Source organism: Pseudorasbora parva, chromosome 12 (genome assembly GCF_024679245.1).
Source record: "Pseudorasbora parva isolate DD20220531a chromosome 12, ASM2467924v1, whole genome shotgun sequence".
Classification (NCBI taxonomy): Eukaryota; Metazoa; Chordata; class Actinopteri; order Cypriniformes; family Gobionidae; genus Pseudorasbora; species Pseudorasbora parva.
Window position 1 is genome coordinate 6169784 of NC_090183.1, and position 17217 is coordinate 6187000.

Here is a 17217-nt window from a genome sequence, read left to right on the forward strand (position 1 = left end):
GATATGCTGTCGGCTAAATATAAAACACAGTTTTACAGTTTTACAACACAGTTGAGTTGAGTTTAGTTGAGTTGATGCTAAAAAGCTCAATTTTGGGCTCATCTGACCACAGCACTTTCTCACAAGCCTTCTCTGAATTATTTAGAGGTTCATTGGCATACTTCAGATGGGCATGTATGTGTGCCTTCTTGAGCAGGGAAACCTTGCAGGCACTGCAGCATTTCAATCCATTGCAGCGTAGTGTGTTACCAATGGTTTGCTTTGTGACTGTGGTCGCAACTGCCTTGAGATCATTAACAAGCTCCTCCCATGTAGTTCTAGGCTGATCCCTCACTATTTTCATGATCATCCTTACCCCAACAGTTGCCTCCTCCTCACCAAGCTTCTTGCTGATGGTCTTGTAGCCCATCCTAGGTCTGCACTCGTATGCCTTACGTCCTTTGACAGCTCTTTGGTCTTGCCCAATATGGTGGTGGAAAGGTTGGAATGGAAGATACAGATGGACAGGTGTCTTTTATACACATAATGAGCTGACATTAGGAGTACTTTCTTAAAGTGACAGGATTCATCTGTGTTCCACATGGACACATAACCAATCTGTGGAAGGCAGAAGTCTTGCTGGTAGAGGATCAAATTCTTGTTTCACTCAGTCAAATGCTTATCAGTTTATTTGTATCTTCGTAAATGGGCAAAGTAAAAAAAAATAGCAGGGGGTCAAATAATACTTTTCCCCACTGTATATATTTGCAATCTTTTTTTAATTATTTCAAAATTAAGCTACAATGTGACCTTGACATAGTTCATTTAGTGAGACGCTGTGTGGAAAACATACCTTATTTCAAAATCCAACGTCATCTAGTAAGGGTGAATATGAACATTCACTTCAGTGTTTTTATGTATGTGGATGCATGGTTTTTTTTTTCTTAATGCATTGTCATCGTTTGTCATTTTACTAATGTATTTGATGTGATATGTTCTCTGTGATTTTTTAGCTTTTGGGGAGTAATGGAGACTCGGATGTGAGAAAGAGGAGGAGGAGACAAACTCAGGACTTCCTGCGGCCTTACATCGCTGCCAAGTTGGAGTATCTTCCAGAAACCTTTGTGTTAGGAGACGAGAAAACTTACAATGGCTTCTATAACAAACCTCTACCTGGACAGCAGCAGTACCGAACGTTTATACTGGCAGCACTAAAAGACCGGGACTCAGTGAGTCTCTCTCTCAAACACACACACACATCTGGTTCACTATCTTTGTGGGGAATTTACATAGACGTAATGGTTTTTATACCGTACAAACTCTACATTACATCCCCCTACACTGCCCCTACCCCTAGGAAACATTCTGCATTTTTACTTTCTCAAAAATACTCATCCTGTATGATTTATAAGCCTTTTGAAAATGTAGGGGATCTCAGGTTCCTTATAACACCGGCAAACACACGCCATTAGCTTCTGTTGTCTTCAACAAGCTCTCTGTGTCAGAGAGTCTATATAGTAACACAAGCATCAGTGCAAATGTGATACTGTTTGGTGTGAGGCATGCATTCAGCTCCTAAGGGTGCTGGCTTTGTTTATTGAGAAATATATTGACGCGTATAGAAAAAAAGGTGTGCGCTTATCGGGTGTTTCAGCCTCGTGCCTGTGATCTTTCATCTCGAGGGATGAAAGCCAAATATGTTGTAAACGGATCATATCTCGCGTTTGCTGAGGCAGCGTGTAGATGACGATTCCATATGAATAAATAGAAAATATAAAAAAACAGTATCGTCTGGTAAAAAGAGGAATTTAAATAAAATATTATCTGACTTTGAGGAGTTAGATATGTTCTTTCGTCTATCATTTGGACCATGTTCATTGATGGGTGATTAGGGTGGCTTTTAATTCTGAGGAAATAAATAGGATTTATCTGATTTTGAGAAGCTAGATATTATCAGCCTATCTTCCATATTGTAAAGACATGGTTATGGTTCGATGCCATGGGTTTAAAAAAAAAACACGTGGTTACGAACTCCTTGCACAGGGCGCAACAAAAACAGATAGTCGCCTTTCGCACACCCCCGCAGAAAGGGTGGGCTGATGGTCGGCAATCACAGGCGCAGACTTCTAAGAGTAAAACTGATCTGAGGACAGTTGTTTTTTCATGTAAGGCTGTGTCGAAGAAGTCCTGGCGCTATGACGTTCAGGGCTGTGAAGCTCCGGGGGCAGACGGTGTTTACCTCAGTACACGTCTGTCATTGACGCCCTTACAGGGTCGATCCACCAACCCCACCCGAGCGCCGGGCGTGGAGAGCCTTCGCGGGTCATCCAAGGATGGCGAGTCACTTGTTCACTGCCGGTCAGCCGTTTCAGGACGCTGCACTCATGATGCAGAGTAAATCAGACGCTCGAGAGGCTGGTACCCTTAGTAGATTTTCTGGCTAAATCTGCCATATATATATACAGTGGGTCCTGCAGATTATAAGAAGTACGCCATTCAGTTTCGATGTCATTCACCCAGTTTCAACGGGGTTGAAAGCAGACTGAGCAGGCTCTGGTTATGTCTCAAGAAGTACAGACTCTGCTGCAGAAAGGGGCTATAGAGAGGGTTTTCCCGCCCGGCAGGGAGTCAGGCTTTACAGCCGGTACTTCATCGTGCCAAAGAAGGATGAAGGCTTGCGCCCGATCTTAGATCTTTGCGTTCTGAACCACTATGTAGCAAAGCTCAAATTCAGGATGCTTTTACAGATCGTGTCTCAGATCAGGTCCGAGGACTGGTTTGTCAAGATAGATCTAAAAAATGCTTATTTTCATGTCCCCATCCTTCCACAGCACAGGAAATAGCTCGAAAAGGTTCGCTTTTCGGGGGAGAGGCTTACCAATATCAGGTGCGTCCCTGTAGTCTAGCACTTTCACCCCGCACGTTCACCAGAGTGTGGACACGTCGTTAGCCCCTCGCATATGCAAGGGATTTGCATTCTCATTATTTTGACGACTCGCGGTTTAACATCGAGATGTTGTTCTTGCGCACATGAGGGAGTTAGGGCTGAGGCTCAACTCCAAGAAGAGCGAGCAGAGAATAACGTATCTATGTGTGAGTTGGGATTCGATCTCTTTGCAGGCCCGTTTTTTAGAGCTTCACATAGGGTCGACCGGCTCAGCCTTAAGAGGGGTGAAACTAGACCAGTCACTCACTGTTAAACAGTTTCAGAGGCTGCTTGGTCTCATGGAAGAAATGTCCAATATCATTCCGTGCAGCCTTTTGTACATGAGACCGCTACAGTGGTGACTCAAAACCAAGGGTTTTTTTCCCGAGGGGAAATCCTTTCCGTGTGATCAAGGTTAAGCAGTGGTGTCTCCTCTCCTTGGTCATGTGGAGGGACCCTTGCTTTCTAGCCCAAGGCCCGTTACTGGGGGCACCATGCCAGGCACTGAAACACTTCCTGTCGTATATCAGGGGCCATCATGTGCTCGTTCGCACTGGTCTCGTATATCAACCATCAGCGGGGTCTGAGGTCACGCCAGTTATACAAGCTGACATGTCTTATTCTCCTCTGGTCCCAGCGGAAACTGCTCTCAGTGAGGGCTATGTACATTCCTGGGCGGTTGAATGTGGAAGCAGACATTCTGTCAAGGCAGGGACCGAGGCCCGGGGAATGGAGACCCCACACCGAGGTGGTGGAGCTCCTTTGGGAGAGATTTGGCAGGGCTCAAGTGGACCTGTTTGCCACTCATGAGAAAATGCATCATCTGTGGTTCTCCCTAGTGCCTCCAGCTCCTCTCGGACTGGATGCTATGGTACAGGAGTGGCCGAGGCTGCCTCTTTATGCTTTTCCCCCGATTGCTCTGTTTCCGGGAGTTCTAGAGAGAGTGCACCGGGACGGAGACCGTCTTCTGTTAGTAGCCCCGTTTTGGAGTCTGGTTCTCGGACCTTGTGTCTCTCCTCGACGACTCTCCCCTGGAGATGCCGATCAGGAGGGGCCTTCTCTCTCAGGTGGGCGGTGTCTTCATACACCCTCGCCCAGAGTTGTTGAAACTGTGGGCTTGGACACTTAGGGGGCCCAGCTCATAATTCTGGGCTCTCAACCGAAGTTGTTGTGACCATTCTACATGAGCTCCTTCCATGAGGAAACTGTACACACTGAAGTGGAGGCTCTTCACCTTATGGTGCAGAGATCGCCTGTGGGATCCAGTTACCTTGCCCTGCGAGCACGGTGCTGGAGTTCCTGCAGGGGAGATTCTCCGCTTGGCTAGCTCCTTCCACATTAAAGGTGTACGTGGCGATCCCTCAGGTGCTTACCATACTCCTTTGGGTGGTGTTTCTTGGGGCGACACCCTCTGGTTAGTCATTTACTTTGTGGCGCTTTGAGGCTGAGACTTGCAGTACGCACCAGGGTGCCGGCCTAGGATCTCTGTGCTCCTTCAGGGTCTTTCCAGGGCTCCCTATGAGCGTGCTCGAGGAAGTTTCCAAGAAGTTTCTTATTCTAAAGACTATCTTTCTTCGTTCTATTTTCTCCCTAAGATAATAGGAGATTTACAAGCTCTCTCGGTGGCACCCTCGTGTTTGGAATTTGCGCCCGGAATGGCCAAGGCCTGCTTGTACCCTAGGCTGGGCTATGTTCCTAAGGTTCCCTCGAACCCTATGAGACCTTTTGTGCTGCAAGCCTTTTGTCCTCCGCCTTTTGTGACGTCTGACTAAGGACATCTTTATCTGCTTTTGCACTGTTTGTGCTTTAGACATTATGTCCACAGAGGTGCCCTGTGGAGGAGAACAGTAGTTATTTGTCTGTTATGGGCCTTCCTCAAGGGGGCAGTTTCAAAGCAGAGGATGAGCAAATGGGTGGTCGAGCCTTGCTCGGTGGATCTCACTTGCTTATGTGGCGGCCGGACAGCCTTCTTCTTGTCAGGGTCATCTCTGCAGGATGTCTGTGATGCGGCAGGTTGGTCTTTGCGGCATACCATTGTCAGATTCTACGAACTTGACATTAATTCTACTCCTTGATTTTTATTGCCTAGCTCAACCCCAACCCTTAAGGCTCATTCCCACCATAAATATAAAGATAAATGTATTGGCGTCCACATCACTGGACAATATCATTCTCTTTATTCTAAGTGCATGCTTGTCTGTCACTTTAAATGCTCAAGCTTGTTACAGCAGGAATCTGATTTGCTGTCAGTGTTTTTATCATTCATCAGCTGGATAAAATTGTGATTCCAACTATATTGTTTCTCTCTGCCTTTAACATTACAGCTGTGGTGTGAACTCTGCTATACTTTATACTGAGAACGATTTTAAGAACTATACCTTTATCATTATCTTTATAAATATGATCCTTGGTGTAAACGTGCCATTAAACCTACCAAATAATAATTATTATAGGCCTCAGATTTTTTCCTCAATAGTCGGTTGCCATAATATTTCACTGCGTAAGTGAGGACATTTGGTCCTCACATTTATAGCCAAATCTGTACACATACAATACATGTGAGCCCTGTGGCCAGTTGCATAAACACAGTCATTATGTTAAGAACTAGTCTGACCAACTAGCAGTTAAGAATGAGAGGAGAGGCTAAATAAGGAGGAGAGAAGAAAAAGGAGGAGAGGATCATGTGAAAGGACAGTCTGTGGTGGGCTGACAAACAGACTAGCGAGTGTGAAATTGGATGAAAGAGGTTGACTGCAAAACTACCGCAGCACTTAAAGAAAAACAGATTAGAGGAGGAGGAGATGAAAGAAAGAAAGGAGAAAGAGACATCACATGAAGGACTGCGGGAGATCAGCAGAGAGTGTGACGATGGTATCATTAATGGTGGAGAGACCTGAGCGTTACAGATGAAGAGATGGAGGAGAGGTGAAAGAGAAATGAAAAACACACAAACACACACACATGAATATACATCAGCAAATAGTGGTTGGAGTCATTCAGAGGTGCATTACTCATGCTGTGGGATGTGCTTCTTTCTGAGGTAGGGCCGATTAAATTGATCACTATGAAAGTTTCCCACTGACAGATTCCCACAGGGCTTTTAGATGCTCTCTCTCTCTCCTCTGTCACACAAGCATTCAAAAGATTCTCTCTGAACTCTGTTGCAGAGAGACAGAGGTGATGATGATGATAGTAGACCAACAGATTGTCAGCCCTTTGATTTTTTTAATGTGAGAAATGTGGAATTGTGGAATTACGTTATTTGTTTTCACAGAATTTGGCAAATTTTGGATTTATAAATTAAAAGTAGGGCAAATCATTATATGGTATGGTCTGTGAATATTTTACCACTAAAGACTGCTGTTTAAATATGAAGTCTGCATTATGCATTGGATGCTGGATTTAATTTGGCATGATCAAAAACAGATCGATTTGTTATGTTCATTGTTGTCAATCATTCAGCCAATAATTTTTACTGCTTTGCCAAGAAAAAAACAAATGAGATCAGTTTAATTTCTCACAAGTTTCTTATTAAATGGAATGTCTCACACATGCATCATAGAGTCTCTGAAAATATATGTATATGGGGATGATTAGGAGGCCATGATGGGCAGGGGCAATGTGCAAATTTGGCCAGGATGACGGGGTTACACCCTACCCTTTTTGCATTTGATCGCAGGACTGCAGGACGGATGCATTTCTTTCCTCTGCATAGATGGATAAATAAAGATATTTATGTAACGTTTCCTTTAAAGGGTTAGTTCACCCAAAAATAATTAATTACTTACCCTCATGTCGTTCGACACCTGTAAGACCTCCATTCATCTTCGGAACACAAATGAAGATATTTTAGTTGAAATCCGATGGCTCAGAAAGGCCTTCATTGACACCAATGTCATTTCCTCTCTCAAGACCCATAAAGGCACTAAAGACGTCGTTGCAAAGCCCATCTCACTACAGCGGCTCTACAATCATTTTATGAAGTGACGAGAATAGTTCGCAGAAAGAAAAAAAAAATCAGCGTTATGAATCAGCGTATTGATTCATGTTTCGGATCGTCAGTGTTACATGATTACAGCAGTTTGACCGTTTGACAAACGATCCAAATCATGAATCGATGAGCTGATTCATAACTGTTCAAAACTTTGTTTTGAAATCGGCTCATAACTATATAAGTCGTTATTTAGTTTTTGCGCACAAAAACTATTCTCGTCGTTCCATAAAATGATTGTAGAGCCGCTGTACAAATGATGCTGTGCTGCTGTAAATGCGTTTTGGGCAGCGATGGCGTCTGTGGTTCCTGGTGTCACTTCCAGAGGGAATGCAGAAGGTGTAGCTCTGATGGGATTTGCTTGATGATGTGCATCCTCCGGTTCTCAGTGGGATGGAAGTGGTTACCCCTCCCTCAGCTCTTTCTCTCGTTCTCCCTCTATCTTCCTGTTTCCATCCCTCTTTCTCCCGCGTGCCCTGCTGTGATGTCTAAAAGGTGTTACTAAGGCGATTAGTTGCCAGCTTTTGTGGAAGGAGACTGACTTCTCTGTTTCTTTGAAGAGTTGAAGGCTTTCCTCCTGCTCTGCTCATACACCCTTCAATAGTCTTTCAGTTTGTGTGTGATCATTAAAAATCACATTAAGGCTCAGGTGTACTGTAGAACACACCGCTATATAGATTATAGTGTTGACGCATATCCTAAAACTGAAAACACACATACTTTTACCTGCAAAATTCAGCCTTTAACATTGTTTTAGGGTGTTGCAAAGATTACAGAAACAGCAAAAACTAAATCTATTGCAATATTTCAGTCAGGTAACACATCCTATAAAGACTTTATGATGTATTAAGTGGTATTTATAGTGGCATTTTAAGTGTTCTCTTTTTCTTAAACGCATATGCTTAAATGTTTGACATTAGTCATGTGTAATTAAGAGACATCACACACACTTCTTTACAAAACTATTATTTATTTAAAACAACAGTTTTTTTTATTTTTATGCTTAAATTGATGAGCTTTTATTCATTTAAACTGGAATTTGTGATGTAATGAAAACAATAATATATATATTTTTTTAAACAACATAATTATTTTAATTAAAAAAAACATTTACTTAAATACACTTATAAAACACAAAAATTATTTGTTTTAAATATTTATAACAGTGGTTGCAATTAATCATGAACCATACAATGCATTATAAGGTGCGTTATATAATAACTGCATTAAAAATACTTTTATAATGCATTATTATGCACATAATTATAATGCATAATGCATAAAAACATGCTTAGACAACATGAAGAAAGAGTCCTGTGGCTCATGACATCTTAAGACACAAAACGATCAGTTTGTGTGAGAAATCGAGCCATATTTAAATATATTTTTTAACTTAAATACAACGCTATATCCAACAGCCTGGAACACGCTTCATTTCCGGTAAGGTATATGAGTATAAGTATATGAGCCAGAGCGTGGATATGACTTACACACATCAATGGTTGGAGTTAAAAATCTTCATTTGTGTTCGACTGAAGAAACAAACACACCTACATGATGGATGCAAGCAGATAAACATCACATTTTCATTTTTGGGTGAACTATCCCTTTAAAGAGATTTAGCTAACAAAAAAAGGGAAATCCGTGATTTAATCTCTCCATAATTTCCATTCTTATTTGTGTTATTTCATAGTTTTGATGACTTTCCTATTATTCTGAAATGTGGTCATAATAAAGAATAAGTAGCTGTGCCTAAATAGTTGATCTTTTGAGTAATTATTTTCCTTCCTTTGTTTCTGTATCATAAGATGTTCACGGTGAGTCCTTACTCTGAACCCATGATGGTGAAGCTCCACAGCGGGATGTCCCGTCACGTTGAGGATCCGGAGATGCTGTGGGTGATGGGACCAGTGCTGGCCGTCGTCCTTATCATCATCATCGTCATCGCCATCCTGCTCTTCAAGAGGTACGCAAGCTGCCTGCTTTTTTATACAGAAGTACAATTACTTTACTGGAGCTTTAGAGATCATAGAGAAGCATATTTTTCACATTCTGCTTAAGTGACCATATTTTCTTTTTCGCTGTGGGTAGCAAACTCAGTGGAGTTTACTGTACTTCCTCCTGTCAGGTATAAATAGCCGGCCTCTCTCAGAGACGCTGCTGACTCACTGTAAGAGTCGAAAATCGAAATTCAAGAAATCTTATTTCAGTGTGACAGTCAGCAATTGTTTTTTCTTAGAACACTCTTTTTATACTTTTACAGAACTTTAATGTTTAAATAATAGTCGTTTCTTTTTAACTAGACTGCAGAAATGACCTTTTCCCTCACGCAATAGAAAAAGTCCTGATAGCACACCTACCAAAATCTCAATGTTACAGATAAAAACGCACCCCTCTTCTCAATTATAGCCTCATTCAGTCTGTCCTATTGAACAATGTAAGAGAATCAAATGCCCAGGGTTCAAGTTATATGTCTATCGAGTGAAAAGAAAACTCATTTTGCAAATGTCAGCTAGAATCCGAGCTCATTAGTAGCAATGGCATTTACACATTTCTGACAAACTCACCCTACACACAGAGTCTATGTAGTTTTCTTCCTGTGACATTTTCTCTTTTCTCCCCTCTGCTTTCCCATCTCTTTCCGTGGGATGCAGCAAACAGGAGAGGTGGGTATCAAACGGCTCTCTTTGATCCGATAACAGACGCTTGTTTGTGTTTGGTGTTTAATGAGAGACAATCGGAGGGTTTAATTGAGCTCAGATTAGTGCTGATGTTCTCCTAACAGATACTAACACACAGAAAAACATATTGCATATTTCCACATCCACCTGATCGCTGTGTTCATACGCTCATGTTTGATGTCATTTCCTGGCTGCACAGGAAGCGCTCCTCTCCCTCGGCTAAAGATGAGCACTCAGCTGGAGTTAAAGATCATTTGCTGGCCCATTCCTCTGACCCGGTGGAAATGAGGAGGCTCAACTACCAGACACAAGGTATGTCACTCATCATGAGAGAGACTGTCTATAGACTTCTGGGTAACGCTTTAGGTTACGATCCGGAAAGTACTGGATAATTAAAGCATTTTTACAGCATCATTTTCGCTAATTATAGTGTAACTATAAAGTGTAGGCATATGGGAACAATATGTAATATTGGGGGAATAAAGGGGTAACTATCAGGAAAATTAACAAATTATTTATACTGTAAGTATTTTTAATTAAGGGGTAATTATCTGTGTATCTTATTTCATGTAGTTACAGGGTACAATAAAACACTTATACAATCTGATATCACATAAACATTTATTTTAATAATAATAATAATATAATTATTTCATCCTCCTCTTGTTCCTCTTCTTTTTCGTTTTTGCCACAGATGAATCTTAAGAAGGATCCCACATGTCTTTGGCTAGTATTCTGTATTCTGTAACTGTTACACTGAAAATACAGTGCGCGCAGAAATGTCCTCACCGTTTACTCATTGTTTACCCTCATGCCATCCCAGATGTATACGACTTTATTCTAAATAAAGAACAAAGTCGTATACATAAGAAATAATCTCTGCTAATGAAAACTCATTTTGGTTTCTAAGAGTTAAAGCATCAAACAGCACATACAGCAATAACTACAGTAATCCATACAATCCCAATGGATGAATCAATGTCTTCTGAAGTTAAACAAAAGTGAAGTGTTTTTCTGAAGTGTTTGTCAGAAAAAAAACAATATTTTAAAAAATTTAAACTGTAGACTATATCACTTCCGACCAGCAGTCATCTGCGTGTGCATTTGAGGGTTGATTTCACGCGCTGAAAAACTCTGGTCATGCAGTTGGATGCTGTCAGTGTTTTGTTTTGTTCTTTTATGCTCACAACAGTATACAAACATTAACATAATATATGATAATAGCAATTAGAAACAAACAATACTAGAAGACAAGACAGAGACGCCAGTTCTCGCGTGTGTTTCAGACGAAAAACTCCTATGAGAATGTCATGAAAGCTTAAAGCATCTAATGTATGCGCTGGTAACAGCTGACCGGATACGAAAAGATTACTACATTATGACACATTTCTTGGTGTACAACTTTTTCTTTAATAAATAATCATACAAAATTTCAAAAGACATGGGATTGAAGAAGAGCAACAAGAAAATAAAAGAGAGAAAGGGACAAAACGTGCTTCTTTCTGTCAGGACTTTATCATTTGAAATGAAAAGTTTATTTTTTTTTTTTAAAAAGAAAGAAGTGTCATTAATCTTTTTTTGAATTTGAAGTTGTTTTTCAAATAATCTATTTCTGAGTGATATCAGATTGTATATGTGTTTTTATTGTACTTACCCTGTAACTACCTGAAACAAGAGGGGAACAAGAGCCACTTTAATTTACAGCCCACACATTCATACTCACCCTATAACTACACGGATAATTACCCCTTAATTAAAAATACTTACAGTATAATAATGTGTTAATTTTCCTGATAGTGACCCCTTTATTCCCCAAATATTACATATTGTTCCCATATGCCTACACGTACTTACTTTATAGTTACTTTCTTTTACCTACCCCTTTTTTAAAAAACACGTATATTATAAATAATTACCTACAAGTACTTAATTTATAGTTACACTATATAATTGCCGAAATTTATGCTGTAAATTCCCTTTAGTTATGCAGTACTTTCCGGGCCGTAATCTAAAGCGTTACCGACTTCTGTTGTTTTAATGCAGAGCGAATGAGTTACAAACAGCTCATTACATTTACAAACACAAACGTGTGTGTTCTAAGCCATAGACTGTTGACATGACATGATACTTTACATGACTCATAGAGGATGCCAATACACTTTTATCCAGGAACAGTAGATGAGGTTGCCAGAAATTCACAAACATTATAAATATATTTTTAGTGCTAAATTGTATATATGTATTACTAATAAATACATTTATAATAATTTTTAATATATATCATTTTAATTATAAATGTTTACTTTTAAATTGTGTGTTGTATATATATATATATACTTTAAATATTTTATGAATATTTTATGAAGATCTAATTTTTATGAAGTTATATATTTGGTAGTTCCTTAAACTACCAACATTTTTCTTTGTAACTTAAAAATAACTGATAACCTGTATAGTTTAATAATAATACAGGTGATACACACACGATACTGAAATACTGCAACAGACATTCAGCAACAGAAAATGTAACATGAAACATCCTAATCTAATATTAATTAACGATAACAATGTAATTAAGTATTTAAATACAATTAGTGCTGTCAAATCGATTCATCACATCTAATATAAATGTTTTTGTTATATGTGTGTGGTTTTTTTAGAGTTACAGTGTTCTAAGCTAATGTTCTCCATAAAGCATTAGGAAGCACAGCACACACAAAAATTGGGTAACAGAGTGTTACATTTTATTCACACTTTCCTGTATTGACTATACTATCATGGACATTTCATCTGTCATCTTGGAATATGCATTCTGAAATATGAATGTGTGTTCTGAAATGTGATACTGCCTCAGAGCAAGGTTGGTAAGCAGATATTTCCACCTTCTGTTACAGCACTTCTGTGATGCTTTAAAGTGCTCACTAGGGTTTGCAACAGAGCTAAAGTTTCTTTTCAAAATGAATCCGTTTGGGGTTGTTTGGATGTAGACCTCAGAAAAAGACACAGAACTGCTCTCTGGATTTATGGATGTGGGGATCTGCTGGAGCTTCAGTGTGAAGACAAAACATTATTTACAGAGCCGCACTGTCAGGTGAAGGACACACACTGAGGAGCAGAACCTGCCAGCTAATATCAAACACACACACACACACACACATCGGCATTGGATCATATTTCTTCATTCGGTTCAGACTGAGCTTTAAGCTTGATGGAAAAATTAAAGCATGATAATTCGCAAGAGAAAATCTTTCTCTTTTCACTTCTTCCCATCCATTTTTCGTCTCTCTGTTTTTGTTGTTTTGGTTTTTTTGTTTCTTTCTCAGGGGAAATTTAAGAATGCTCAGACATTTTGCTGACTTCAATAAGAATCTGCTTTTGCTTCAGTTGCAAAGTGACTCATGTTCTTATGTCAGATTTTTGGGCTGAAAGCGCACGCTCGACTGATGCACAATCTTTCTCATGGCAAAACCGGGAGAAATATTCATGTCAACTTCCCTGCTATAAAAATGAATTCTCCTTGCTTGTGAATCTTCAAATGAGGAACCAGGCTAGTGTTTTTGTTTATTCACTTGTGAAAGTTCAGCATTTGTGTTTCAAAAAAGCTATAGGACACTTTGAAAATGTAAAAACAGCTTGCCTCACAGATAAAGAGTGTTTGTAGTGTAGCTACGTTTGACGTTTCAGGCAAACCGTTTGAAAAGATATCCTTGGCGTGCAAACTATATTCCAGCGCGACGCTCGTACTTTGGACTGTGCTGTAGCTGTGAATAATGTGACACAAGGTGCCATTTAAAAATCCTGTTGTGTTGACATGCTGATATCCAAACAGTCCTTGATTTCTGAACCAAGAGTTTTAATATAAACTAAAGGAAGACAGTGCCTTTCAGATGGGAGGTTGCCGAGCTTTTATTCCTTCTTTGGAAGGTTGACGTGACCCAGTGAGGATGAGCTGCTCCTATAATAGTCCAAAGAGCCTCATTGTCTCTCTAGAATGACTTAAGATCAACATTGATTATTAACAAAATTGCCAGGAGATGAAATTAATACTTTAATTCAGCAGAGATGCATTACATTTATCAAAGGTGATAGTAAAGACATTTATAATGCTACAAAAGATTTCTATCTCAAATAAACGCTGCCCTTTTGAACTGTCTATTCATCAAAGAATCCCGAAAAAGTTTCCAAAGAAATATGAACCAGCACAACTATTTTCAACATTAGCTACTGTCTGTTTATTCAGACATCTTCAACATTTTCTCACAATATCTTATTCAGAATGGTAATATAATATGACAAGAACTCAGAGTTAAATTGTGTCAGAACAAATTGATCTTGATAATGTCAGATAACTTTTATAGGAAGGGATGTAATGGATTAAAATCAACCAATCAGCTGTCAGCTGTTTATTTTAAGTACACAATTAGATAATACCAATTCAAGTCAACCAATGTCCAAGCAATGCTTCATTTTGTTCAGTCTGTGGTGTAAAAGCATTAGCAGTTAAAGAAAAAACACTTGGTCGGGTCAAAGGCTCGCTCATGTATATCAATTTTACTGGTCATCACTGTATGAATCACCCACTAGAACAACATTATATCTGGTGTCTGAATAATTTTTGGTTTGACTGTATGTTTCCATCCACCTATTTTCATGTGGATTTTGGTATATCGTATAAAAAATATACGCTGGATGGAAATGCCAAGATGCACTTAAAATGTATTCGCTCAACTGATTCGCATAATTAAGAAAACATGCACATAAACTACAATGGAAGCACATTCACTGAGTAAATTCCTCAATGTGCAACAAAAAGTCATGTGACTGCACGATGGGACGGCATAACGGGACCAGCCAGTGGACCGATCTGTTTGCACTGCATCTGAAATACTCTTTTGGTCATTCTGAAAGGCCTGTGCGAAGTCTGTCGTCAAAGTGTTTCAGTATAATGACCTCTCAGAACTGTTCCCAAACAGCAGGCCTTAACTTCAGAAAGCAAGATAACATGACTGTGTTTGTTGTATTTCGTCTGCACGCTCTGACATAAATGATATTCCATTTTAATGATATTAATATAACTTTAGTGACGATTTTGTTCGCTTCGACTCACTGGATGGAAACAGTGCTTAAATCGCAAATGTTTTACGCAATATTCCAATTTTGCACATGCGTTAAATTCGCAACTTTGGATGGAAACATAGCTATTGATAATAATCAGAGATGTATCTCGAGCAGCAAATTATCATATTAGATTAATTTCTGAAGGATCATGTGACACAGAAAACTGGAATATTTTAAATGAATGAAATTTATTTTCAAATAGAAAAACATTAATAATATTTGACATGGATACTGTTTTTAATGTATTTTTAGCAAATATATGCAGCCTTGGGGAGTAACTTTTTCAAAAACATAAATCTTTCCTACTCAATATATGTATTTACATCAGAAATCTTTTTTTCTTCTGCTTTTAAAAACGAAATTGCAAGGGAGAGGGAAAAAATCATATTAAACCCAGTAATTTCTCAGCCAGCTTTTTATAATTCAATCAAAGTGTCCCACCCTATATATTTACAATAAATATATACACTTAAACATGTTGGGGAAGCCATTTCATGTCTTCTGCTCGTCGTGGGTGTCTCTCTTGCTTTTTTTGCGCATCCTTCTCTCCTCTCTTCCTCTCTCTTCTGTCAGTGACATATATCACAGCCCCTCCTCATCTTCTTTCTGCAGGTTCCAGTGCCTTCAGCTGCCCCAGCACTTCAAGTTAGTTTTGCTCTTTCATTCCTGTGTGAACTTTCACTTCCTTCATTTTAACTGCTCCTCCTACCCGTCCATCGAGTCCAAAGTTACGCCCCTCCACCACTCTGGCTGCTCTCAGTTAAAGCGCTCCATCTCTCACATCCTCTCCACAGGCCGTCTGTCTCAAACACGGGATGGGAGGGAAAACAAGTGTTTTTAATGTGTGCTCAGGTTGTAGTCCTTCTGTGTAATATGCAGATGTCATTTACATGCCATTTGGATTGTACAGGGCAGCTTACGCCACCTTGCTATTGACCCGGAAGCGGTTCATTTGTCAGCCAATGAGCATGTCCGTTCACTGCTTACATCACTGCGGCTAGCCTTAGCACATAGCATGGTGATACAAGCTTTCTCCTTCGCCTTCTATTTCTCACATGCTTTGGGTAGTTTCCATGTGTGCCCATGTGTTCATCATCTAAAAAGCGTATGAACCAAAGTGTGTTTGTTCCCCAGAGTTCAGCCAAGCAAAACAAAACCAGCCAATAGAAATCACCGCTATTAGTTCATCCTTTCTTTTTCCCTGCAGGAATGCGGGAACACCCTCCAGTTTCTGTCTGCGCTTTGGCTGACCACATCGAGCGGCTGAAAGCCAATGACGGCCTACGCTTCTCACAGGAATATGAGGTAACTCATCCCAAGTCAGGTCAGAGGAGATGTGCTGTGTCCGTCTAAGCAACCTTGAGGAGAATTGTCCTCACTCTCTTCCTTCTGTTAAAGCCACAGAGGGATAATTGCTTGATGTCCTACAAATATCAGAAATTTACATAAAATTGTCTGGTGAGATAAATAAGGACAGTGAGAGGAGGAGAATGCATCCATTATGGATAACTTTGTGCATCTGGAAAACACTTGTGCTCGATCTGACCTACATCTGCATGTGTGGAACATCTAAATTGTAGGACAGGACACCGAAGGGAAGAGTGAAGTAGTTTTAGATGCAGATTACAGCTGCATTTTATTGATTTATTATGTCTGTATATTTGAAGCAGAACGGTCTCAGAGGCTCAGAGCTGTTTAGTGCTCCCTAAATTAGCTAAAAAAACAAACTGTTCTGCAGTAGCTATGCATTTAATTGTGCCAATCATATCACATATCATATTTTAGAGCTTTTTTTAAGAAATTAATGCTATCATTTAACAAGGACACATTTAATTTATAATGTTATAAAAGTCTGTTCGCACGGCGGCCATATTTGCCACGCCCTGGGCAGCTATTTTGGGCATCCAAGACCAAGTCCTTTATATTTGGATGGGAAAATATTCCAATCTCACAAACTGCTTGCCACAATCACACTTAAGTAACATATTTCAAATTAAACACAAACTCATAAACGAAGTTTCTAATGGCAGCTGCAGCAACGAATTTAGTTTAGTCAAGTCAAGTCAAACTATTCAGATAGTGTCATAGTCCAGCTTAAATAAATTCAGTGATGGTCAATTTCTGTTGTAAAAGTGTTATTAATATAGTTCATGTGGTGTTATCGTCTATCTCAGTTCAGTTTTCATACAATGGTGTTAATGCAGGCAGACCAGTAAAATATTGTCAGGTGACAGAATGTAGAAAACCAAATTACCAATTGCACATTGGCTCTTTTATTTAGAAGGCAGGACTTATTCCACCATATTGCCCATTGGTCTCTGTCCCATTTAAAAGTAATATGAGTGCAATAAATTCTTTGTATAAAGTATTAGGAACAATCCATCTTTTGTATTTTTACTTGCCAGTTAAGGGTGGGATTATTCAAAATATAACAATCACACTTTAGATTAGGGTCCATTTCTCACTATTAAAGGGTTAGTTCATCCTAAAATGAAATTGATGTCATAAATGACTCACCCTAA

At 39.5% G+C, this 17217-nt stretch overlaps 1 protein-coding gene across 1 annotated transcript in view; it reads left to right on the top strand.

Annotated features, from left to right (window-relative positions):
• The window catches only part of ptprfa (protein tyrosine phosphatase receptor type Fa), a 246360-nt gene that overhangs the window by 210980 nt on the left and 18163 nt on the right, over positions 1 to 17217 (top strand). The window contains exons 20-25 of the mRNA XM_067458880.1: positions 993 to 1208; positions 8705 to 8862; positions 9551 to 9562; positions 9777 to 9889; positions 15308 to 15340; positions 15903 to 16000. Of these exons, the coding sequence (XP_067314981.1) occupies positions 993 to 1208; positions 8705 to 8862; positions 9551 to 9562; positions 9777 to 9889; positions 15308 to 15340; positions 15903 to 16000 (630 nt within the window). The remainder of the gene's footprint in view (positions 1 to 992; positions 1209 to 8704; positions 8863 to 9550; positions 9563 to 9776; positions 9890 to 15307; positions 15341 to 15902; positions 16001 to 17217) is intronic.